Source organism: Poecilia reticulata, chromosome 12, assembly GCF_904066995.2.
Source record: "Poecilia reticulata chromosome 12, P_reticulata-male-v2, whole genome shotgun sequence".
Lineage (NCBI taxonomy): Eukaryota > Metazoa > Chordata > Actinopteri > Cyprinodontiformes > Poeciliidae > Poecilia > Poecilia reticulata.
Window position 1 is genome coordinate 10,189,185 of NC_088841.1, and position 26,775 is coordinate 10,215,959.

At 38.4% G+C, this 26,775-nt stretch overlaps 1 protein-coding gene across 2 annotated transcripts in view; it reads left to right on the forward strand.

The window, feature by feature from the left end:
• Positions 1-2,026: 2,026 nt before the first annotated feature.
• kcnt1a (potassium sodium-activated channel subfamily T member 1a) overlaps positions 2,027-26,775 on the forward strand; it is a 38,039-nt gene continuing 13,290 nt past the window's right edge. Inside the window, exons 1-15 of one of the 2 annotated variants that reach the window (XM_008423690.3) lie at positions 2,027-2,308; positions 2,383-2,586; positions 6,217-6,384; positions 13,150-13,229; positions 13,383-13,530; positions 14,156-14,203; positions 15,887-15,935; positions 16,049-16,108; positions 16,455-16,529; positions 17,372-17,455; positions 17,716-17,810; positions 21,892-22,072; positions 22,149-22,313; positions 22,390-22,526; positions 26,684-26,747. In XM_008423690.3, the coding sequence (XP_008421912.2) occupies positions 2,295-2,308; positions 2,383-2,586; positions 6,217-6,384; positions 13,150-13,229; positions 13,383-13,530; positions 14,156-14,203; positions 15,887-15,935; positions 16,049-16,108; positions 16,455-16,529; positions 17,372-17,455; positions 17,716-17,810; positions 21,892-22,072; positions 22,149-22,313; positions 22,390-22,526; positions 26,684-26,747 (1,572 nt within the window). In that variant the 5' untranslated portion in view covers positions 2,027-2,294. Of the gene's footprint in view, positions 2,309-2,382; positions 2,587-6,216; positions 6,385-9,786; positions 10,137-13,149; positions 13,230-13,382; positions 13,531-14,155; positions 14,204-15,886; positions 15,936-16,048; positions 16,109-16,454; positions 16,530-17,371; positions 17,456-17,715; positions 17,811-21,891; positions 22,073-22,148; positions 22,314-22,389; positions 22,527-26,683; positions 26,748-26,775 lie in introns of those variants that run through there. The other variant, XM_008423691.3, reaches the window with a different exon arrangement.

Genomic DNA, 26,775 nt, shown 5'->3' on the forward strand with positions numbered 1-26,775 from the left:
TAAACATAGCAATTAACAACGCTCAACTATGAACACTGTCCAAGGCCCAATAAGCAAGAAGTAACCAAGCAGGAGGAGCACCGTGACTGTTCTCATCCTCCCTCCTGCTGCAATGTCCGCCACCATGACAGGTGACGAAAACAAAGAGCAATGAGCATGCTCTGCGTTCTTACGTTCTTGTTTTATTTATTCACCAATTAAATATAAAGATATTTTAATGAAATAAAATAGCTACTGCAGTGTACGCAGAGCATTACAAGAACAAAGAACGGCTCTCAGTGAGGCTTCAGCACTATAGGACTTAGTCAATATCCGTCCAGAAGAATCGGGTCGTCCATGAATGTCATATTACAATATTGCACTTTGGTCACAGCGTTGTCCCATATATGCGACATGTCAGTCATCGCAGATGCAACATGTGTCTCAGTCAATACAATTAGCTTTGCTAGCATCACGTCCACGGAGCTTACCTTTCTTTAAGCTTTCCTTCCAAGTGACGTTAAAAATTGGACAGTCCCCACCGTCTGTGAAAGCGAAGCGCTGCTGATTTTACATGTTGCCATATCTTATTATTTATGCAGCGCTTCCGTACTGTTATATTACTGACACTCAGAGAAAACCACTGCGCATGTCTTGGAGCTCCGCGTGCGAGTAAAGGTGGAGCCGATGGGTGACAACAGACACTAAGTCACGTTATTGCTCGGATTTTACGGCGCCACCTTAAGTCCCTGAACTTCACATTTTAACCGGGAAAAAAAAACACAATGCGACTTGGATGTAACGAGTAACGCGACAGTTTTGTAGAAATGTAGTGAAGTAGAAAGTACAGATACTTACTGTAAAATGTAGTGGAGTAAAAGTAGAAAGTATCCATTATTAAATCTACTTAAGTAAAGTACAGATACACGAAAATTGTACTTAAGTACAGTAACGACGTAGTTGTACTTCGTTACTTCCCACCACTGAGTGTCTGGTTAGACTCGGTGATGATGTAGATGTTTCTACCAGTTGATTTTTTTCCCTCGTAGATAAATACGATGGATAATTCTTCTACTGGCTTCATATTTTCTGAAGGTTGGAGAATCTGAGATTGACAAGATGCAGAAAGTAGGAGGAAATGTGAAATTTTGCTTCAATGGTGAATCAGCCCTCCATCATCAATTAGGTTGTGTCAATCACATGGGTTCAACAACAGGTTTGTGTCGCTGTAATGTCTTCATTTTTCAGCTCTTATTAGGCTCTTGGACTATCATTTTATAGACTTTATTGTTGCCTAATGCCTAAACCCATTTCCACACATTTCGTAAGTGCTTCGTTTAATGTGTTTTCAAAACCACTTTGCAGTAATTCAACTGAGCAAAGTACCCATCATCAATTCATCTCAGTGGCATCTGTTTTGGAGCACTTGCAGAACAGATCACTTTTTTGGCAATATATATAGTACCTTGCAAAAAGTTTTTAACGTTTTCAAATTTTGGCACATATTCTAAAACAGCAAAAAGTGGTGTATAATTGTGAAGAGAATGTATTTTTTCTAATTAAAAAACATAAAAGGGAATAGTGTTGCTGTGCTCGATCAATTCAGCTGTTATTTGTCTATCAGCTTTTTAAAAAATTATATCGATTTATGCAAATTTTCCCTCATTCTTTGCAAAATAGCTGAACTTTTCTCTGATTGGATGAAAAATGTCTACGTAGCATAAATTTTCACATTTTGCCTAATGAATATGCTTTGACCTAAATCTGAGTGAAGCACCTGAGTAGTAGATCTCTGCAACTCCTCCAAAGTTACCATGTGCAATTTGCTCGAATTTCAATTTGCTCGAATTTCTCTGTAAGTTTAGGTGGACATCCGTGTCTCCGTAGGAAACCCAGACTCAAATCAAAGCACGTTTTACTAACTAGACACCTGAAGGTACGTGATGCAAATTCAAGTTTAAAAATCAATAATAATCTAAATAGTTTCCATACGTGAGAAAATGTGCAATTGTTCATTCAGAATGATTATATTTTACCTGAATGTTTTATGTGGTAATACACATAAAGTCCACCAGATGGTGCTGTTCTCCCTTTCACCTGTGCTGAAGCAGGCGGACCCTGTCATGTCCACCGCTGCAGACCTGTCTCTCCTGTTCGTCTCGCCCCCCCTGCGACGCTGCCAGCCTCGGTTTCTGCCTCTCGTTCAGTAGTCCCACCTACATCCTTCAGTTTGATAACCTCATTACACAGTCCTCACTTTGGCTTGCAGCCTCTTAGGTGCGAAAGGCGGGGAAAACAGAGCACTCTCCTCCGAAATGCACCTGCATAGGTGAGAGGCGCAAGTACAAGGAGGGATAACTTTTGTTGAACAAGAGCGCCTTTTATTTATTTACTTATTTTTAGTTCGTGGGTACGCTCCTACCTGGCAGATCGCCCTCCGATGCAATTAACCCAGGAAGACGAGTTTGTGCAGGACCTCACGCCGACCACCGCAGCAGCCCTCCAGTCGGACAGAAGCGCCGGATCTCCGGCCAAAATGTGCAGCGAGTGCTACGTGAATCAGTCATTTGTGAACGACGATGGGACCGTGAGCGCCCATAAGCAACGGTAAGGGAGACACAGACAGAAGTTCAGGCTTCCTGTGACTTTTTTTTTTTTTTTTTTTTTAAATAAATCAAAGTTACACTCAGATTATAAAGCTGTGTGGGTTTTAGAAGAATTTCTTTTAATGAAAAATATGAAAAGTGACTATGTGATATGTGCGCTGTTTGTTTGTTCATCCATCCACACACATGCACTCACCTGTCCCCGCTGTTATTTGTTCAGCTGTTCAATGCCTCAACCTTCAGCTATGCTACACTTTACATTACTGCTCCAAAAATTGCACTTTTAAAACGGAAGAGCGTCATCAGGATGTCCCTGTTTATAACATTTGTTATATTGCAGCAATAAATTCTGAGAAAATACAAAATAAATATTTGTTTAACATTGTGTCATTGTTAATATGCTTGTAGATCTTTTAACTTATTTTTTTTCCACAGATTTTTTTTTTTTTAATTCTATATTTCTCTATTCTCAACTAATTAGCTAACAGTGGTTATTTTCTGAGATCAATAAAGTATTCTTATTCTGATTCGTACACACATACAAATACAAATTCAGTCCTCGCTTTGACGCCTAAATCAACTATGATGCCCAGTGTGCTTCAAGAGACAAGAGTGTTTCCTGTTGATTTGTTTAGCACGGTGTATTTTACAAAATCGAAGTGAAAACACATACCACTCATCAATTATGAAACACCTCTGAGAAGCTAAATGCAGAATTACAGCAAACAGCCCTCGATGGAGACACGATGTGAGTTTCAAGGTGTTTTATTTTTTCTCTCTCTCTCTCTCTCCCTTTCTCTCTATCTGTTTTGTGAATGATGCAGTCTGCGTTTCTAGGAGACTGAAAGCAGCACCAATCTTCCCACCGACCATCAGCACTTCTCTCATTATGCTAATTAAAAAAAAAAAAAGATGCCATTTTTTTTTTTGGAAAAGAAACCCATTCTCATCTGTAAGAGACTCCCATTCGTGCTGGCAAAGGCAAATAAATAAATCATAGGCATAAATCTGGGGGGCGAGGGAGGGCCAAGGGGGTCCGAACCCCCCCGAATCTTGGAAAAGTCTGGAATTGTCCCCCCAAAGAAATCATGAAAGAAACCCTTGTATTTAAACAATATTAATAGAATAAAGGCAATAGAAACAAAGAACGAAGTAAATCTGCCATTCATTTAAGAAAAAAAGAAAAGAATTAAGTTTTAGGTCCCCCCCACTATTGTTAGAACAATGGTTCAGTAAAAATGAAGGAAGAGCAACAGCTGCACTGCTGACTCCTTTAGAGCCGTCGAAGTGAGGAGCTAGCTGTTAGCTGTGGCTCTGCAGTACTAACAAAAAACCCTCCAATAAGTAAATACTTAAAGCAAAAGACATGTTACATGTTTTATTTACTTTCACTGCTCAATAGTGAGCAGTGAAAGTAAACACAAAATAAACACAATTTCTACAATAATTGTGTTTATTTTAGTTGGAGCACTTTTGCAGTCTGATTTAATAAAAATCAGACTGCAGTTCGTTATTTCATTACTTTGGCTGAATCATAATAAACTGCCATGTTATGCCTTGGAAATCAAAACTAGCTAAACTGCTACATTGCTTTCATAGACTTAGCGCCTTTTTCTGTTGAAGGTAGTGTTAAGAAAATACATTTAAAATATGCTAATTTTAAAAACTTAACATGTCTTGATTGAAATAGCCTAAATCTAGTTTTTGGACTAATTTTTATGTTACTAGCTACAGCAGATTGCTTGCTAGATCTTTTGTATTCTCCCTTTGTCTGTGTGGGAAAGAGTCAGGAGAAGTTCCAGCTTTCACACTGATATGTGAAAAGCCATAAAACAGCATGAGTTCAGGCCAGTGGAGAAGTTCCACTTCCACTTTGTTTCGATAAAGGAGACAGCTGGTGTTTGATCTTGAAAACAAATTGTAGGGAGTTTCTAACTTTTAAGAGGATCCGAGACAGCTCCTGGTTGGATGAGCAAGGATGCGCCTTATTTGAATAAATTAAAGAGAAGAATACGAATTTACTATGAAAGTTTGTCTCAGTTAAATGAATGTCTGTTTTAGTGAGTCCGAAGTGTCTGTGTTGTTGATGTGATGTTATGCTTTTAAATGTTAGAATAAACTCTAGAAATGTATGACATGGAGTGTTGACTGTCATCTCTGTGTGGCTTTTGTTTCCACGCATGGAATCATTGATTCCGGGAGCACAAGAAAATATAACGAACCAGAACTTATTGATTTTATTCTCTTAACAGTAGCCAATATTTCAATAATATTTAGCTCTCTAACTCTTACTTTGATAAAAAGAGTTTGAAACGGGAGCGGCTGAGCATTACCACTAGCCGACAGCTCTGTATAGGAGCCGAGAGCAGAGGGGCTATTGTAGACAGTAAAACAAAATAAAGTATGTCTTTATTTCTTACCATCTTCAACGTAGAGCCTTTAAAACCACAAATAAAATCGGAATATTTTTCTAGAAAACTCTGGTGCTAACCTTTAAATTTAAGTTATGATACTTCCCAAATATTCAATTCCTACATATTTATAGGTTTTAACATTTAAAAAAAATTTTTTAAAGCAACTTAAGTTAGAATTTAAATAAGACATAACTTGTATTGAGAACCACAGCAATAAATCAATATTTATGAGGAATTTTATTCGGTGGAGTTACTTATTAAAACTTGTTTTTAGTCAGAGCCTTAAGTTTTTGTAAAGGTTTATCAGAGATTAGATCTGTGACTCTGAACCAAACTCATATCTAAGCAACATTTGAATCTTAGTTTGACTTTTATTCATGGGTCTCAACAGGTTGTTTACTGAGAAAAACACTTTTGTTATTCATTTCTACTTACTAGTCATTTTTGATGGTGCAGCTTGAACAAAAGAATTTAAAAGCACATTTTACTGTAACTTTGCTGACCCCACCCCAAAATTGTCTAAATTTTTTTTTCCTGTTTTTGGGTTCCTCCAATAATGAGATGGGATCTACGCTCTTGAAATCAATACATCCACTTTAATCTGCTCTTTGAATTAATAGACATCCTTTTTTATTTCAAAATCTTTTCCAGCAGGACAACGCCCCCAACCACAATGGGAGGGTTTAGATCAAAACGCATATATGTATTTTAATGGCCCAGTCAAAGTTCAGTCCTAAAGTCTGTTAAGAATCAATCAACTAAAATGCTGTACACTAATTGTGTCTAACAGCTTATTGATAGAGATGTTGTACTTGTCTGAAATATTGTTTTAACATGTTAAAACAGAGCAGAAAACCTTTGTTTGGGACTCCCGGAACACATTCATATTCTGCTTCTTATGTTAAATGATCCGTGTTAAGCTGCAGTCTTTTATTGCCTCTGCCCCATTTGCGTCAAGTAGTTTGTATGCATAACAGCCTAAAGAGACACTTGTTAGTTGCTTGTTTTCTGATCTTCTGTAAACCATATTGTGTGCGTTCCTGTAAAACCTGACCATTTTCCACTCCCTTTCTGCGCTTTCTCTTCTTGTTCCTGCGCTTCTTTCCATTATTCCCTCTCCATCTGTCCCAGCTCCCTCCATTTGTAAAAGGCCCTTTTTTCCTCCCTGCCCTTTATTTCCCTTCTGCCTCTTTACTTGTCTCCTCTTGCTCCTCTAGCTCTTCCCCTGCTCCACTTACAACTAACACCAGCCACAGCAGTGGAGTTGTCCTAGACATCTCCTCGCTGAAGATGGAGCAGATGGAGAGCGAAGTGCCTCCGCTGCCGCCCCGCTTCCGCTTTAGAGACCTGCTGCTGGGAGACCAGAACTTCCAGAACGATGACAGGTAGGCGGAGACAGAGACTCCAGAGCAGGGCCACACCTGCCGCAGTACGCAACTGTCGCAGCTGCCGATTTCATCTGGAGGGGTTTTGGAAAACTTGTTTTTAAAGCAAATTGTTAGAAAATCTCAGTTTTGTGCATAAATTGAAAATAATCTATTTGTTACATGAATTAAACTTAAACTCCTGATTGAATAGTTTACTAGAGTTTACAATGCAGCAGCAGTAGCAGTTCTTCCTTTAGGTATTTGAAAGCAGGCTTTGAAACCAATGCTTTTAAATTCCCTTACAGCATCAAGTGAGGTTGTTGACCTTATTTATTTTATTCAACCACTAACTGGCCTTCAAACCCACTTTTCTACAATAATTGTGTTTATTTTAGTTGGAGCACTTTTCAGTCATCTAGCAATCAAAAGTATATTTTGAAATGTACTGCATTCACGTGTTAGTGCCTTAAATTTTGGGTGGTGCCTCTGATGTTGTCATCGATGCTGACATTTAAGGCTGCACATTAACGTCTTTAGTCATTCTCTTTCAACCGGTCTGTTTTTTGCAGTCTTAAACATTTGTATGTGTGTTTCATTCAATCCACATTGGAGGCAATTTGGATCTAGAGAAAAAAAATGAATTGAGGTTTGGGTGATGCTTCATGTGCTGACCATGGTGCTGAAATTGAAGAACGTAGCTAAACTCCTGTATTTGACTAAAGTTTTTTTTTTCTTCTTCTTCTTGTATTTAAAGCTAGAAGCAATGGCATTTCATATTGCAAATACGTTAAATTTAGTTGTCTTTTTATCATCTTTTGGACCATATGTCTGCCTTGTTGTTTCTGATCAGGCAATCTGTAATCCTTTTATAAATGTTAGAATCAAAACTTTTGTGTATTTTAATTCAGTTATTTTACAGCAAAAATAATTGGCATTGTAATAATGAGTGACAGATTGCTTTTTCCAGCTAAAATGGAGGAATAATGCATGTCATTAATCTTTAGAGAAAACTTATGGCGTCACTTTGTTTCTTGAACTTCTAACAAAAACACTGACAGGATATCTGGGCCCCCACAAAAGAGTTGTTGTAATAGTAAAGGTTACAAAATTTCATTCAAGAATGTGGTTTTTTTTAAGTTAACTGTGACTAACCTGGGGACATTGTGGAAGAAAATAATGTTGGAGGACCATTGATAGCATCAGGTTTGAAATGTAAAACAAGTTTGGTTTAAAATAAAAAATACACAAGAAAGGAGACTAAAAAAACCAATCAGCAGAAACATGAGTCAATGCCTTTATCTTAACTCCACTAGAAGAAATGAAGTTAAAATACAGAAAAACTGTTAGTAAACCATTATTAATACCAAAACACAATATAAGAGGGTGGAGGAAAAGCATTCAGAGTCAAACTGTTTATCCTCAGTGATAATGACATCAGGCTGAATGTCAGGAAAAGGAGCATATATATATATATATATAAGCTCCATAATCAGCCACCTGGTTATGAATCTGGTTAACATGAATCACTGGCTAAATGAATGGATGACTGGTTGAATCAGTACAGCTGATGAGCTGTCAGAACCACTGACGAGTGTATTTTACTTTCCTTTTATTGTTGATGGTTCACTGGTAGCTGCCTCCCGCTGGCCGATCTGCCCAAGATGCTAAATGTTTTAGATGGGCTTCAACAAATAATCCAAGCTATAAAAACTGAAAAAGAGATTAATAAAACACTACTTGCAGTTCTGGCTTCATTGTGTATTTTACATCTGGAAAAAGGTCAAAAGTGCAGCAGTGAAAAGGATATACCTGCTTGAGGTGTCTTTAGAAAGCTTGAATATTCAGTTGCTAAGTGAAATAGTTCTCTACCATTGTTATACTTTTTCTTGATAAAAGAAAAAACACACTGACTGAGCAACATCTAAGATCAGGGATTCCTTTCTTTTCATCAGGTTTTATATTTCTGCTCCTGCTACATTATTATCCTTTTTCTCTGACAGTCAAAATATTGTTGAGAATAGTTTTTTCCAGCGAAGCCAAAGTCCAGTATTTTGAAAATGAAAATCTTCTTCTTTTTTCCTTTTGTGACACATATTTTTAGGAGTGTAGCAACAACTAAATGCGATTTTGCATGTGGTGACAGAAAAAAAACAAAAAAAAAACCAACAAAAAAAACCCTTCAGAGTAGATTGCTCTCAATGGTATCGGTCAAGTGAAAACCACCTCTGGCTGAGCTTTTATTCCAAAGTGACCTTTAACCTGTCAGTCCTTGCAGGAATAATTGTTTTCTCTTGGATAAAGAAGACCACATTGCAAGGTCTCATTATCGTTTTTCAGCTCTGGCCCTTTACGAGGAACCTGTCTCCCACTCCCAGTCGATAATGTTGCAGAAGCCGAAGGATGCTTCAGGTTATATTTGCAACGGTCATCAGTAAATAAATGTCACTGGTCGCATCTGAACAGGGATCGTCCATGGTTTGAATGTTCCTTTCTTAAAGGTGAAGGCATGCTAAAGAAAAACACGTCAACCCATACAAAGAGAAACATTAAGACGTCATTCTTAATTGCAGCGCTGCAGTTCCCCCCCCGCCCCCCCCATTTTTAAGTGCTTTCATTATCCTGTTACTAAGGGGAAGCCTCTCGGATCTAAATATAGTGACGGAAAATGTCACATATTTTTGCCAGCACAAGTCACAGGACGGCGCGAAGTGCCCACATGTAACTTGAAAAGCCACGTTGAATGGATGTACCTGTGTGGGCGAGAGGAGGTTCAAGTAGAGTGGCCTCATCCAGTGTTTTCAAAAGCACTGACTCATGCAGGAGGTCATCTATAAATTAGCGCTTCAGACTTTCCCCCATACCCCTCTCCTATGTGGTGGAGATGGAAAGAAAAATACGGGGAGAAGTTAGACGGAAGCAGTCTTGTTCGTTGATTCTTTGATCTTTTTCAGGTGCTGCAGGTGTCATTTCTGGCCAAACCATTCAGATCATTTGAGCCTGAAGAGCCCCAAATCAACAACGTATCCAAACACTTTGCTTCCTTTCTGTTATTGGAAGAACAAATACCCAAAAATGAAGGAAATGAGGAAATACAGATTTACAACATAAATAATAATAAAATGATATTGACCTGATTTTATTATTAAAATTAGCAAGACAAATACATAAAAAAACACATAAAATGAAATTAAAAAAAACTTGTTTCTGAATTTTATTGGCATAATCAACATGCCGTCACAGTTTGCACACAGTCTCTCTTTATCCTTCAGCGTTTCATTGCTAATGTTTACAGTTTCTCCAGGTGCTGCAGTGTCGTTGGAGAGGTCCACGCTGCAGCACCATCACATACGGTTATTCCTATCATGGTAGCGTTGCTGTGGCAACAGCTTCGCACACAAGCTGGGCGGGAAAAAGACTGTATACAACTCTAAAAATATTCCCATTCCGCAAAACAAAAAATGATCAAACGCAGCGCAGACGAAATTCTCTCCCTGTAGCTCTAATCAGTGCGTGTGTGTGTGTGTGTGTGTTATTTTGTTCCTCAAAAAGCTCAACAGTGATCATTTTCCAGCAGAGACGAGCTATGTTACTACAGATCTGCATGGGAGTGCATTAGTCAACCAGGCTTAGTGCAGGAGTTTAGACTTTCTGCACGACGCAGCAGCAGGTGTCCCCTACGCGATGGACTCAGAGACCATCGTCCACACCTGGATCAGTCCTTCTGTGGGAATTTGGAGGTCGGACGTTTTCGGTAGTGACGTTGGCCAGAGGTAGGATGCTTGATGTCATAAAAACAAAAATTGTGGAGGAGAGCTCTGTGGACTGACACCGTGGGGTGTCCATGTTGTTTTTCACTGCTCAGGTGAGACAGATTACACAGCTGCTTATGGGTTTGGTTGTTAAGGAATGATGAAAACAACAACAAAAAAAAGTGATTAACAAGTTTGTGCTCAAAATCCATCAGGATGCGTTTAACTTTCCAGATGCTTATGTGTTGTTATGAATCTATTTATCTTGTTCGTTAACATGCCCAGTGCAATTAGTGCTGTAGCTCAGTACTGGTGTAATTGTTGCTACAGGGTAATTATATCAACTTTATATCCCTTAAGCTGAAATAAACCGTGCCAGCCACATTTAGTGTATTTGAAACCCTTGTAAAGCTGCTGTAAAAAGGCTCAAAATAAAATAATTTTTTTTGCAAAACAACTAGAACATTTTTATTGAGAGGAGGGAAACTTCATGTTGAGAAACCATTTTTTCCCCAACTAATGTTATTACTATTGATGCCCAGGCTGTCAATATTCTGCACCACATTTAAAATATTACTCTTCCTGTAACATTTACAAGGTTAGAGCAAACCGCAAGATGGATCCCTGACCTTTTCCAGAGTCACTTCAATTTACTTCACAAGTTTAGTAAAGGATTCAGGTCTAGATTTTATATTAAAAAATGGCAGCTTTTTAAATTAATCTATATTTATTGTTCTGGTCATATGTTCCCGTTATTATTCACTTATTTGTTAATTTTCAGTTTCCTGGATGATCCCAGAATACTTTTATTCAAGCTCTCCGTGTATTTCTTTTGATATCCAGTTGATTAAAAAAAAAACAAAAACAAAAAACATTTAATCCTAATATTATTAATTTGTTGTATTGACAAGCTAAACATGAAGTACATCTTGGTTTATTAATGCATATCTCTCTGTGAGCTTGTATGTTTTAGTGTTTTAGTGCTTTTCCCCTGAAACACCAAAGTGACTCCGCAGCGTGATTGATGTCGAGGCTACTTCAGCTTCGTAATTGGAATGGGAGCTAATAAAGGGGCATTCCGTACATGTGCATGTGTGGGCAGAGGAATGAGACAGACAGAGAGATCAGTCTGTAGGACTCACAGCAGCTCTCTGTCTCTGGGTTTCTGCTCATCTCAGTCGAGATGGTTTTGCTCTTTTCACACGTTTCCACGTTTCCTTCACTCTTTGTTGGAGTTTTTCTGCACTCTTAGGTAGAGTTTAGCCTTCAAGTCAACACCGTGACAATATTCTCCCTGCAATGGCAGTCATTTTAAGCTCAGACTTTAGATTAGTAGCAGAATCTGCATAGACACAAACATACATGCACCCGCACACACTCCCCCACACACTCCCCCCCCCCCCCCCCCCCCCCCCCCCCCCCCCCCCCCCCCCCCCCACACACACACACACACACACACACACTTCTAAATCACTTCTAATCTCTTAGGTTTGCACTTTGCCTTTTCCCCTCACGTAAATTCTCTCCTAGAGAAAAGTTTTGAAGATTATTTATTAATTCTGCTCGAATTCATCTTTTGTTTCGGAGCTGCATGGCCGTGTGGCTCTTCTTATCTCTTTTTGCTCTCTTTGCTTGTGTGTTCTCTGACAAAATTATGATTAAAAAACACAAACTTCATTGTAATTTATGCGATCTTTGTGTGACAGGGTGACGCAAAGTGGCACATAATTGTGAAAAGGAAGGCATAATGACACAGAAGCATACGTTAATTTAGTATTTATGTCTTTGGCATAAAATTATATTTTTAGGGATTTGACATCTCACTTTTTAGGAAATTTAGCATTAGATTTAGACCCACAGTCTGCAGTCATACATACAATGGAATGGTCTATATTAAATCATATTCCTCTTTTATACTAACCTAGTCAAACTTCAGACCTACCTCCAATTCAAAATTTGTGGCAGGACTTTAACATTTACTTTCAGCTAAAGTCTCGATATTGCAAAGAAAAATCTGGAGAAAAAAATAATTGCAGGCGCAATTGCAGCCACTGGATGTGGGAAGAGGAATCCACCATGTACAATTTTTAATTTGCTACAATTTGCAGACATTTATTTGCAAAACAGCTTAAAAACTACACATGCTGTCAAGATCAAAATAAACTTTATCATTCACAGGGGAAATGTTGTTTTACAGCCAGAAAATAATAAAGAATATTATAAGAATATATATAAATATATAAGTGAAATGTACAAAAATAATGTTCATAATAATAACGCAAATTTAAACTAATTCCATCTCCACTTGGGCTTATCAGGTTGGAGGGTTAGGGTTAGGTTAAATTTTTAGTGAAGTTAACACTAACAGGGGTAAATTAATATTTGTACCTTATTGTATTGCACTTCATCACCACTGTGAGCCAATAGCAGCAACCCGTAATTTTCCTTCTTGTCCATATATGCACTATTTACATTTGCCTTTCACATAAAATCTCAATACTAAATAAATAAAAAGCACTGTATCCGTCAACTATATATGGTAAGTATATAAATAAATACTGCTGTAAAGAAATTGCAATTTTATTACATCTGTAGATGTTGATTTTGTTTTGAATGACGTTCTAAGCAAAACGGGTTATAGTTGCTGATTTGAGCAAAACGAATAATGTTCTCTTGTCTCAAGAAGTCTTGACAAGTTAAGTGGTTGCATAATAAAATAATTAGTCTTTTTTTTCTTTTCTTTTTAATTTCCTTCAGGCTAAATCCTTCTACTGAGCTGCAACAGCTGCTCTTTGATGGCTTATTTCAAATTGCATGATCCACAGTTACCCCGCCTTTTAATTGGGAAGAAAATAAGACACGGATAATTACCCAACTCTCCTTAGGCAAGATGATTTGAAAAGCAGCAGGATGAATATTCAAGCTGTTTTCCCGTCTCTGTTTAGTAAAACCATCCATGTGCCCTGCATCTTTCTATTTATTTATTTTTTTAGCCGATTCTCATCTGACATTTGTCACTCTTGTTTCCTGTCAGGGTGCAGGTGGAGTTTTATGTGAATGAAAACACCTTCAAGGAGCGTCTGAAGCTTTTTTTCATCAAAAACCAAAGATCAAGTAAGTGGGCCATGAAGCGGGGTGTTTTTTAACGCGCCTGAAATGTTTCTTAGTGCATTAAAATGGACTGTTTTGGGCCAAAACTGTTTAACTGAGAGCATTTGCAGAAGCCGCAGCAAGGAGAAACTGCTCTGATTTATCTCTCGTCTTCAGGCCTCCGGATTCGTGTGTTCAACTTCTGCCTGAAGCTGCTAACATGTCTGCTGTACATCATCAGAGTGATGACGGACAGACCCGGTCAGGGCACAGGCGGCAACCACAGCTCAGTGCAGCAAAACGCTCCAAATGGCAACAACAAATGGTTAGTTCACACCAAGAGATGGGTCTTAGTTGGGTTAATCGCAACAATGACACACACATTTCTCTCTATTTGCACACTTTATGAAATTCATAGCAAGTAAAAAGAGAATAATGTGACTTAAATGATAATGAAGTGCAAAGACGTGACTGAACTTAGTGGATTGGGGGTCATTATGATGAAGGATAGGTCATATTATTGTTAAATAATGATTAAATTCATTTCAACAACAGTAGTTTGCTTTCATGTCACGGGGAAGCCTGTAAACTGGCATCGTTTTGGTGATACTGGAACTTGGGTTACCTCACTTCGTTTGCTAAATCGATTGATGTTTTGAATAACAGTCTTTTTTTTTTTGCCTGGAGGAAGCACATGCGGAGGCAAGACTCTTTCAAAAATACAAGCAAGAAGATTTTAAAGCAATTTTGAAAGTCGCTTAAATCCTGTATGAAACAACTTTACAAAAATGTCATTTTAACTAAACAATGCTGAGGAATTTTTACTTTAGGTGACATTTATGAAACTGGTGCCTTTGCCTCACTAAAGTACCAAACTACGGTATATCTACATACACTTTTCAGCTTCTGTTTCCATTTTGTTTTAATTTCTCTTCATCGTTGCGTTGCAGTGTCGACTGCCAGTGGAATGGATCAGTGCAGGACAGAGAAATTAACTGGTGAGATTGCATCTGCTGTCTAATTTTTAGCTGTTATTTTATTGGTTAATTTGGTACAATGTATTTTCATTTCTGATAAAGTGTTGTAGAGGAATATAATTATACTAAAAGGCATATTGTTGGTTGATTCACATTAATATATGTTTTTACAGAAAAGAAATGTACTGTGTCAAAATGTACTGGGTCAATCTGACCTAGAAGTCAGAAAGGAATTCAGATTGGAGAAATGTGAAATAAACAATCACCAGTGAGGGAAAGGTTAAGTTGTTGTGCAAGAAACTTCTGGCAAACGTCTTTCCCTGCTTGCGTGCGAAGAAGTCGGACAGGACTGAAAAAGAATCTTTGTTTGGACAGATAAGAATTAACAATTTAACTAATGATCTTCTGATGGAGCAGATTTAACTTTCAGGAGGTCAGCCCCTGAATTCTCGGAACTTCCAACACACATCCAGTGTAAGACGGAGCCAGAAGCGAGGTTCAGTAACGCCATTGGTCAGAAGCTTTCCAATACACAACAGTAGGGCTGGAATGGTATAAAAACTCGATGTCAGAAGTAAGAGACAAGACATTTTGGATTCTGAGACGAAGAAAATGAGACGATGAAAATGTAATGTGTGAATCCGTAGATGTGTATTAAATGTCTTCCTGTTTATCTATGAGCAGAGAATGGAGTTTGTGTATCGTTTCTTATTTCATGAGTTTAGCACCTTTAAATTCCTCTATAAAATGGTGACCCCGACGTGATTTGAACACGCAACCTTCTGATCTGGAGTCAGATCAGAAGGTTGCTTTTTGGTAGCCCTGCCAAAGGTCTGCAAAAACTATAAGTGCACTTATTTTGAAGTACAAAACAAAATCCCAAATTAAGAAAACTATAGTTTGTAACATAGGAAGTAGTACTTCACCCATTTTACTTTATATAATACGACACTGTTTTTCATAGCCACTCTTTAAAACTGTAAAGAATAAGGAACGTTCACGTAAAGAACATGTCTGGTAATATTCATACGTCTAGAAATAACCAGAGAGAAATGGCTAATGACCTAAACTTGCCCCCATCAGAAAAATTGTAGTTTAACACAGCTAGAACTGTGGCAAATGAAATCGGATGAGAACCCAAATGATTTTGCCACCATGCACACATAGCAGCAGGGTATGGGAGTAAAAAAAAAAAAAAAAAAAAACTTCAAAGTGTTCTGCTAGAAAATTGCAGCAATAAGTGGGATCTTGGGGGTCAGCGAGTCTCCATATCAACCATTCCAGTATATCTACATGGCAATCAAGTTTAGCAGGCATTGCAGGGAAAAAAAAGTTTATTTTCTGCTGACAGGTTTTGTTAAATACTACATTTACTGAAACCGCTCGCTTTGATCCGATGTGTCACAGATTGAGCCTTTCAGCAATAGACTCTCCAGGTGGGTTCTTGTGTAATCGATATGTAGAAAAGCATCACTATTGGTAGGTTCGGTGGAGGATCTGTCATGCTTTAGGGTTGCGAAGTTCTTGGGAATCTTCTGAGATGCTGAAATGTGAGGACATTCTAAACTTTGAAGCTGTTTTTGCACGTCTTTGCAAAGGGATGCCAAAGAGTGTTGGGGGTGTTAAATAAAAGTTTTGTCTTTTATTCAACTCAGATCCTGTTATTTTGAGTTCTGAATGTAAACATGGCTCTCTCTTTGTTAGGGACTTGATCTTCTGGGTGGAGAGGAAAGCTCCGGTCTGGGCCATTCAAGTGAGTCACAACAAAATCAAGAGCAAAGAGCATTCTACCTAATCAGTGCTTGTGCCTAACATGTCGCTGTCGTTATGAATTTACCAGTTATGTTTATTCTTTGCTTTGTTTAGGTGATTGTGGCCATAATCAGTTTCCTGGAGACCATGTTGCTTATGTATCTGAGCTACAAGGTGAGCTGGAGACGCAACGGAATAAAAACACACTTGGCGGTCCTGCATGATTAAGGCATTCTGTACAATTAATCGCTTTCACGGCATAAGACTGACAATCCGTAAGTGGTGCAATTAGCCCCAGTCATTTGTCACAGCAACAGTAAGGATCTGCGCTAATTACAGGATCTGGTTGAGGTGAGGAAGTAAGTGGTTGATGAGGATGACAGACTGTGATGGGAAAAGAAAAAAACAAAAAAAACTGAATCTGTGCTGTGACTCACACTCATTTGTGTGGCTGCAGATGAACAACTGAAAATGCTTGTGCATGTTTTACTTATTTATTATTTATTTTTCTTTTATCTAGGGGAACATTTGGGAGCAGATATTTCAGATTTCCTTTCTTCTGGAGATGATCAACACAGTTCCTTTCATTATTACAGTAAGAATTTTAGCTGTTCCTAAAATACTCATTATCTGTCCTGTCAGAAGGTATCACTGCTGTTGGTTGTCTGCTTTAATGAGTCATAGTCTGTATAGATATTTATCACTATGAATGAACAAGACAAAATGTGTGGGATTAGTAAGGCTCGCTGCATCTTGCCTACAGACGACCATTTATGACAACGCACTGATAGTCAACATTAAAAACTATGTGCATGTCTTAAATTGATTTTAACATTGTTTATAGAAATAGGTCATAATTAAGTTTATTCTGAAAGAGCAAAGTTTAGCTGTAATATTTTAATTTTGCCAACATTTTTCTATGACTAGAAGAAATATTAATGTTTTGACTTGAATCTGAGGAATCTAAGGAACCGATTAAAGATTAGGGTGATGGCAAAGATTCCTTCCAACTTTAAACATTTTGAGCTCATCACCAATAATAAATTATAGAAACATGTAAAAAAAAAAGCTGGTTACCAATCAAAAAAAAAGTATGATTGGTGTAAAACAAATAAAGATTTCTCCACTGATTATCAAGATGATACTTTTTCACATGCATTTTTAAAACAAAATGTATATAAATTAAGTGATTTCCTTTTTGAAAAATTAATATTGCATTTTATCGCTTTATTATTATTTTTTAGACGCTCTCCTCAGTTTTTATTAGACTTCTTTGTTCAACTAGCAGCTTAAATAAGGTCAGAAAATTGTGTATTTCAGTCTGAGCAAAGTGGAAAAGGAAAAGTGTTGTAATCAAGGAGAAAAAAATGGGAATTATTCTACATTTCTCTCAAATGTGTTGTTTTTATTGCACAAGACGTCTGTCTCTCCTTTTAGATCTTCTGGCCTTCAATAAAGGACCTCTTCATTCCTGTGTTTCTCAACTGCTGGCTGGCTAAGTGTGCGCTAGAGAACATGATTGTGAGTGGAATCCATATTCTTAAATGTGTCGGATGATGACTGTTTAGCTAAGAGGATCGGCGTTTTACTGCAGTGTTTTCTTCGAGGCACTTCATGCTCACTCTAATTCACAAGTAACAGATTCTTTCTCTTACTCCTCCTGACTTGTGTGTACAGTGAGAAATGACACATGGGGATTTTTGCCTGTAGCGTGGATTACTTACGTAAGATAGTCAGATATGATACCAGTTCTTCATCTGATGTTGTTCATTGCGTTGCAGAATGATGTCCACAGAGCGATCCAGAGGACGAACTCTGCAATGTTCAACCAGGTCATCGTTCTCATCTGCACCCTGCTGTGCCTCGTCTTCACTGGGTAAGGCTTGTTAGTGCGCGCTGTTGGAAACATAAAAATAGGATGCAGAACGTGAAGTAAACAACACAAAGGAACGATGAATCAAAGAAAGTAACGAGAGAGAAAAAAACACAACTGGGTAAAATAGTTGCTGCGCATCTTTTTAAGTTTTATGGGTAAGTTGGGGGAAAAGAAAGTTTCCTCAAGCAATATTCTAATGTTATATTATTACAGAACAAATTGAATGTTTACATGGTGCAGCTCTGTTTATTCTTGCCATACAGTCCTCTGTATTAAGTATTGCTCGCAAGGTCTTGCCATACCAGTTTATTCCTCTGTATTTACTTTAGTTTCTTAGTTTATTCTTGCATTTTGTTCTCCATTCATTTCCATTTAGTTTCCTTTGATTAGTTTTATCGTCTCTTGGTTTATTGCTATGTCCACTTTAGTTTCTTTCCTGTTGCTACATTTATTTTATCGTTTATTCACCACCAGTAATCTTCACTGGTAAGCTTCGGATTCTCTGTTTTTATTCCATAATTCACATCTAGTTTGTCTCTCCGTTTTATCCGTTTTTTGTCGTCCCGCTTCTCCTGTTTCAGAGTTTTGCACAATGTGCGCGTCGTTTTTTTTTTTAACCCTCTATGGTGCGCAGCGTTCGGGAAACGTATCAATGGGGAAAAGGCAGACTGACATAAACCTTTTAAAACAACGGAAACAATTTCTGTATTCTTATTATTGAAATTTAAAAGTGCTGTGTGGTTCTATCACCCCTGTTTCACACCGGACCACTTACAGCACCGGTGTTAACGCTATAAAATGAACGCTCTCTATCGTGGTATCAGCCATGGATTTCGTTATTTAAATGGGTTCATTTTTCAGAGGGACACAAAGTCAGGTTATTGTGATTTTAGTAATTACATGTTTATAAGAGCGATTTTCTGTTGTCCTTCCATGGAAGCATGCAGCTTTCAAACGGAAATAAAACACTTTTTAATGTAAGTTGCTGCTTTGACATGATCAAAGAACTGCCAAAACATATATACAAAAATTCTCAATAAAACATAAAATATTTGAAAATCAGACACCAGACAAAGTGAATGACAGCAACGTCATCAGCCGGTGTAACGCTGACCTGATGTGGTGAAGCTAGCAGGACGGCGGAGCTGCGCCAATAACAGAAACACTAGAAGGAGAGCTGCCATCCATACCGTTGCAGCTAAGCATGTTTTAATGTTGCAAAATACAGTTTTAGCAAGTTGCTCAAAGTCTAAACTGGTATTGTTGTGATTGTAATGTGTAAAGTTTACCTTCTACCAAACGCCCCCCAAAGGACTTCCAGCGCCCCCCTTTTGTAAAAATTTCCGCCAGCACCCCCTGCCATCCTCTGAACGCCACCCGGGGGGCGGTAGCGCCCACGTTGAGAACCGCTAATCTAACTACTACTTTATCAAACAGGAAAAATTTACAAAGATGTCCTGGTCATCAACTTGAGACAATTCATAAAACACACTAAGAAACAACACATAACTTTGCATGTAAAGGTCAGAGGTCACTTCACTTAAATAAACTCTCTAGAAGACACTCAATAATTTATTTTTTGCCAGTATTAAATGAGTTTGCTGTTTAGGCATATTAGGGTTGGCAAAAATTATTTAGATAAAGTTTCTTTTTTTAAAATGGCTTATATTTAATAAAATATTAACATTCTACAAAATTACAAAAATGATTTGTTATTTTGACCCATTGCTCCTGACAGAATACATGAAGCTGAGAAAGGAAAGAAATCTTTCCAGCTCTAAGCTCATGGCGATGACCACAACAAAAACATCGCCTTTGTTGTTCTTCAGCCACTTTCTAGCAACTTTTGGTTGTATATTCACTCATTGTCGATTTACATGATCCAATGTCTGGTGATGGTGCTTCATTTTCTAACACTCGTAATTATTCTCCAATTTTGAGAATTGATCAGACACGTCAACAGCCATGACAGCATCATTTGGGCTTTGAGGTATCATTATCTTAATATGTAAAGTAATTTAAAAAGTAGTGGAAATAATAATAATAAAAAAGAAAATCTTTATCTCATTATTCTAGCATTCAGCAGAAATGAAAATGCTTTTTGTAAACCAAACTGTCCTAAAACAAGAAATGTCTTATTTAGCGCCATAAAGAGAGAGAAAAAAGTAAATATATCTAAACGTGGTTTTCAACTGGAACCTCTGCATCTCTGAAACTTTGCTCACTTTAATTAAATGAAGCGCTGTGGTTGCATTAGAGAAAATGTCATATTTATATCCATTATAACAATGGCTAATGGCCCTAGATTCTATTAGCCCAAAGCTGTTTGCAATATAAAGTCTGTATGAGAAAAAAAATGCTTTTTAGTGAAACTTGTGGTTATTTTAGTGCAGTAGAAAAAAGGATAAAGTGACTCATTGTTCTAAACCTTATAACTTTTCCAGGCGATAGAGTTTCACAAGCAGCAGTTAGTTAACCTGACTTAAAAAATAATTCTGGAATGAAGACTTGTTTTCGAGGTTAGACACACATAAGAATTGCTCTTCCTTTTGGTTGTAATGTATTTTCACCTCAGATGTATCTGCGTTTTCATTGAATCAGAGTGAAAATACTTCACGTCTTTTAAAGTCAGCTGCACTGAAAACATTCACTTGATTTGTTGATTTAAAATAACACTAAATGTGATTCCAGTCACATGTTCTTGATTTTGTTGAGAGATATTAGTCAGAGCAGCACCTGGAGCTCTCTGTGAAGAGACTTTTTTCTGTCTTTTGTCTTACTAAGTATTTTTGGTCTAGTTTCGAGGGCAAGTATCTATATTCAAAATAAGACTAGACTAACTTGCAAGTAACTTTTCAGCAAAATATGGGAGCTTGCTTTAAGTAAATTCCTTAGCATTGCTAAAGAACCTACTGGTCTCACTGGCTGATTATTTTACTTAAAACAACAGATTTTCCCCATTTTATAAGTGAAATAATCTGTGATATTACCGTATTTTCCGCACTATAATGCGTACCTTCAACGAATGGCCTATTTTAAAACTTTTATTTTATATATATATATATATATATATATATATATATATATATATGGCGCATAGAATAGACGCTAGGGTTGTCACATGTCCCTTTGTTCCGTACTCTACAAATGTGAGACGTGACCCCGAGTACTTTATATAGTAGGCTGTCCCAGTCATTGTTTCACTCACGGTGTTGGTGTTGCGATATTGTGCCCAACTGCTTTCTGGGTAACACAGACCACCTGACACGCTGCCCGGCTTTAAATGTATAGGGGCTGGTACCTTGGTAACCCTAGTCGAAGCACCCCGGATGAATATCTAAAGCCACTTTGTGGACATAATGAATGTCAACAAAACAGTCCGACTCCGGTCGGCGAGGAGAGCCTTCCGCGACTGGACCATCGTCCGCGTGGCCGGACGATGGTCACCCTTCTCCGTTCGCGCACAGTATGTTCAGGATAAGGTGGTGCTACATGAGCTGCAGACGATCTGATTCTAGACAGTCGGTAGGTAGATAGGTCAGTCAAACTTTATTAACAAACCAGCGTTCTGACAACCATCCCAGCATGCACCGCGCGCTTCTTCTTCTACAGGCGAAAATGAAGTCGGCGTCTGCTTACCGTAGTTGCTAGACCTGTTGTGGCTCAATATTGGTCCATATATAAAGCGCACCAGATTATAAGGCGCACTGTCGGTTTTTGATGAAATTCAAGGTTTTTAGGTGCACCTTATAGTGCGGAAAATACGGTACTCATACTTTTTCATCAATTTTAAGAAGCTATTCACGTAAAACATGCTCTTACATCTTGCTGAAAAGTTACTTATAAGTTAGCTTAGTCTTATTTGAAGTGTACATAGACACTTGCTCTTGAAACTGAACCAAAAATACTTGGTCAGATTTTATCTTTCTTCAGTTGTAATATAATCTTCCTTGTAAATCTGTGGCAGAAATAAAGCGAGTTGTGACTTCAAAACGCGTGCACTGTGCACTATACAACTTTGTAAATCCTTCCCTGAGTATTTGAGTTAACTTGCTCAGCTGCTGTCACCTTTTTGTCACAGCACATGTGGAATCCAGCACCTGGAGCGAGCGGGTCAGAACCTCTCCCTCTTCAATTCCTTCTACTTCTGCATCGTCACCTTCTCCACCGTCGGCTTTGGAGATGTGACTCCACGCATCTGGCCTTCTCAGCTGCTGGTTGTCATCATGATTTGCGTGGCTCTTGTGGTGCTTCCTCTCCAGGTAAGTTGAACTTTTTATGCTTGATGTGGTTTTTTTTGTTTGTTGTTTTATTGAAATCTACATTTTGTTTTGCCAGTTTGAGGAGCTGATCTACCTGTGGATGGAGAGACAGAAGTCTGGAGGGAACTACAGCCGCCACAGAGCTCAGACAGAGAAGCATGTAGTTTTATGTGTCAGCTCTCTCAAAATAGACCTGCTCATGGACTTTCTCAATGAATTCTACGCACACCCCAGACTGCAGGTGCCTACTAGCATCCACTAACTTACCAAATGCGCTGCCATGCAGGCAATCTCACGATTCTTTAAAAATCTTTAAGGACTACTATGTGGTGATCCTGTGCCCGAGTGAAATGGACCTGCAGGTGCGAAGGGTGCTGCAGATTCCCCTGTGGTCTCAGAGGGTCATCTACCTGCAAGGGTCAGTCCTCAAAGACCAGGATCTGCTCCGTGCAAAGTAAGTGGTGCCTTCTGAAAAGTGTGGACGGATTCTAACAGCTGCAACGTAATAACACTCCGTCATGAAAACACAGAACAGACACAGGTGGAATCTGGAGTTCATGTTTCACAAAAGATATGTAATGTAGGTGGGCGAACATTTTAGTTGGCCAATAAATTCCAACCAATTTTTGTACCACGTCTATGTTGCTGATTTTTCAAATTTGGGTAACCTTCCAGTTATATCTGAACATTTTCTGAATTTTGGATTCCCTGCCCTTTTTGATGAAATGTGAGATAAAAATGATCTGAATGGATGTCTGCTGTAAAAAAAAAAAATGAATGGGTTCACTGTGCAGCTGCGAGTTCACCCACTAATCAGCCGTGACTGATTAGTTTTTTCAAGAACAATCTAAAACACGACTTAATCGGTTAATAAATAGCTTTTTTCTCATTTCACATCGTTTCTGAACTGTTCGTACTTTTCTAGAGCAGTGGTGCAACACGCAGATCGAGGAAGGTTTTGAGTCGATCTCGGCTTTAGGTGACAAACTGAACGCAGCCAGGAGGCTGAGAGCAGCACGTCCTCCTCTGACTCCTTATCAAAACGTTCATAACTTTATTAAAGAACAATTATTATTTAATTATTATTAGTAATTATTGTTTCAACAAGGTGTTGCGCAATTCTGTGCGTTTCGGTTCCATTACCAAAGTAACAAGCAGAGCAGGAACTAATCAACCATCGCTGTGTTCAGGGAGGCTTATTAATGATCGCAAAATAAAATAAATCAAGCCTGCAAACCTGATATCGTAACGAACTGAATGTTAAGTTTTTAACGTAATCTCTGGTCGGCTTGTGGAGCGCAGGAGGTTGCCATGGCAACGGGTGCTTAAATGACAGAGAGTAAAAATGTGCTAGTGGTTTAGAGTTGATCACCTGTTCGGGTTGTTTTATCTTTGTCTTGGCGCATCACAGCCGCTGTAGTTTCTGAACGTTCAATAAACGACAAACTTGGACTAATTACCTCGTTCTGTGTGAGTATAAGTCATTTACAACAAACATCAAACACGGTAAATATGTTTCATTAAGTATTTAACAAACAAATGGCTTCTACCGCGATAATTGTGTAAAATTAAATTGTCTAATATAAAAAATTGTTTGGTGCTGTCGGGTTCAGAGTTTGAGAGGCTTTTCCTCTATCAAACAATTTTGTTTTTTGCCTCTTATTTAGTGGAAATATTGATGTTGATGAGATTTTCTCCAAAATAATAAAATTTTTCAACCTTTATAGCTTCACTGTAGAAAATGAGAAACTAACATTCACAAATGACATTTAAATAAAATCCAGTCCAACATCTGGTTTGAGGTGATTCCTCTGGAACATGTTGGAGGAAAAATATCCCAACTTCAGAAGATGAGCTTTAACCTAACAGAGCTCTGTGGTTCCTCCTGTCAGTATGAGAGTCAGGGTGAGGAGGCGCCATGTTAGGAAGAGAAGTGGAAGCTGCAGGATCTTCAGAACAGGCCATGATGCTAGGCTACTGATTATCCCTCTGTCTGGACACAGGATCAATAGAACCAGTTTAAAAGCTAAAATGAATGGTTATATGCCAGACATGAAAAACTGGGATGCACTCCATGCCATGATGTTCAAGATTTAGGTCTCATGGCATCTCAAGGTATCAACATTGCAGCCAGTGGGCTGAGGGAAATACAGCTCCATTCTGTAGCAATTCAAGAGCTACCCAGCTTTTAAATATATTAGAGATGTGCCGATCAGGTTTTTTCCTACCGATTCCGATCACCCATACCGATCACGGTATCAGTGATCGGTATCACCGATACCGATCACTGATACCGATCACATAATTATTATTTTTTTTAATCGTAAGCACTACCGGTTACATTATATGGAAAAAGGAACCATAAATTCACCTTTAATTTTCCAAGAAAAAAACAGGCATTGTGCAAATTGTACTGCTATCGGTAATACTATTTTTAACAGACTGAAAACATACGAAGGCTCTGAAGAGGCTAAATTATGCAAAGAGTTAAAATAAAACCTCTCAACATTACCAAAAAAATCCAAGTATAAAACTTAACATTCATTCAAAGGCAAAAACAGGATCCATTACAATAAACAATCCAGAGTTACTGAATGAAAACCTCCTGATAGCATGGTGGCTAGCTGATTACTGCTAGTTCTGAGTGGCTGTTTCTGACTGAGCGGAGTAATTATGCAGACCAGGGAGGAGATCGATTATTTTTTTAGAGATTATCTGTCTCATGTTAGGACAGCGAAAGTTTTAATACGTATTTAAAATGTATTTTTTTAGGTTAGATGCTGCAGCTTTAAGCAGAGGTTCGGTGTGAGAGTCACTACCAGGTGGAGCCGAAGTGAAGCTCTGTCTGTGAAATATTACTACCTGTAGCGCGTAGCAGTGGTTCAACAGCGAGAGCAGAACCAGCGTCTTACATTGCAGCTCGATGATTTAAATAATTTTGCGGGTTATTTGTTTAGCTTTCTGACCGTCATGCTAATCCGAGTGAGTGTTTGTAGCTGTGGCTGCTTTACCTGCTATCTGATCCTCCATATGTCTTTTTTACTGCTGTGATGTAGCCAAACTCCATCAAGTATGGCATTGTTTTTATGCCATATTAGATTCGTCGTGTTGATGCATTTTGATGTGCTTCACCCCACGTGCTTCAATTTTCCGTCGCACTCAGTGCGTTATAGTTCCTCATCGCTTAGGATTTGTTGCTTCGCGTTTGCGCAGAGTGAAGGAAAGAGGAGATCAGCTGCACAGGCAGGCTGCAAAATGAGATGCAGGTGATCGGTTTGTGTGATCGGCAACAAGAGACCATAATCGGCGATCACCGATCATACACTTTTTCATGGAAATCGGCCGATTATGATCGGTGGCCGATTTTTTAGAGGTGTGCCGGGTACTTTTTGTCATAGTACCCCCAAGAATTTAAAACTGCTTTCACCTCTGGCCTTCTCCACACTTCGCCTCAGGTGTAGCATCTAATGTGTCTTAGTTTCTCACGCACCATGTCGGACAGGGGCAAAGGGGAGGAAAGAGAGGTCAAAGTTCATCTATTACTAAGGATGTTGGTCTGCTGCAGTGGTTGAGTTCAAACTAATTGAAAAGCTTGTTTTATTGCAAAGGTTTCAGATTAATTGCGTTTCAAATATCCAAAAAGACGGCTAAAGCAGATAAAAACCATTGTTTCATTACAGTAGAAATCATTTTAGATATCGCTTAGCTTAGTCTATCTTTCCATTTTTCAGATAAAAGCTTGTCAGAGCTATATGGCTTAATACAATGACAACTCTGTTATTGTTCTTTAAAGCTTTATGACTTGACTGGTAAAATGACTCCTTCTCAAAAGGGTTAACGTTATTTTGTCGTATTTTTATCCTGGATGTTTAATAAATGACACTTGGAGAGAAGAATGAATAAAGAGGAATAAAAGCTTGTCTAGCCAAATTTCTTTCTGCAGCATCAGACTTCATCTGTAGCTAAGTGGAATCCAGTTCAAGTAAACACAAGATTGTAAACCACCTCCGGATTTTCTTTGCAGAGCTTCAGCCGGCCATAAATGACCTGATTTTGCAGATCATTACACTCAATTTAGGTCTTTTCTGCGGTAATGGTAGCTACAGACTTATGTGGTGTAATGTGGCTCTGTAACATTAAGCCACATAATCTTGACCGTTTGTCAATATTAATCATAGCAGAGTTATTTACAGCACTGCACCAGGTACGGCATTCAAAACAACTGCTGTGACGGGAGCCTGTTGCATAACTCCACTGTATACATTTGTCAGGGTTTTACCAGAGCAATTAGAAGCAAAGGACTTGGGTGTGTGTCGTGCTTACATCCTTCATCTGGCAGTGTTTCAAATCCTCCCACACTTGTTTTGCATTCTGCACTCCTCTGGCTGTGTTAATCGTATGCAGAAACAGTTTTACAGCCGAACTGAACATTCAATACACGGCACCTGTCAGCTCGTTTGTGCGTCTGCTTATGTACACAGCCGATGCAAAATGGAATATTGAATCAGTAAAATTTCATGTGAATATTGTGCGGCAGAAGTTTTATTATTTTTTTGCCGACTGACTTATTTCTATAAAGACCTCTTCGTGTCTTTTATCAAAATGCTGCAGAATGGACGACGCAGAGGCTTGTTTCATTCTGAGCAGTCGCAATGAGGTTGATCGCATGGCCGCGGTAAGATAAATTGTATATATATATATTT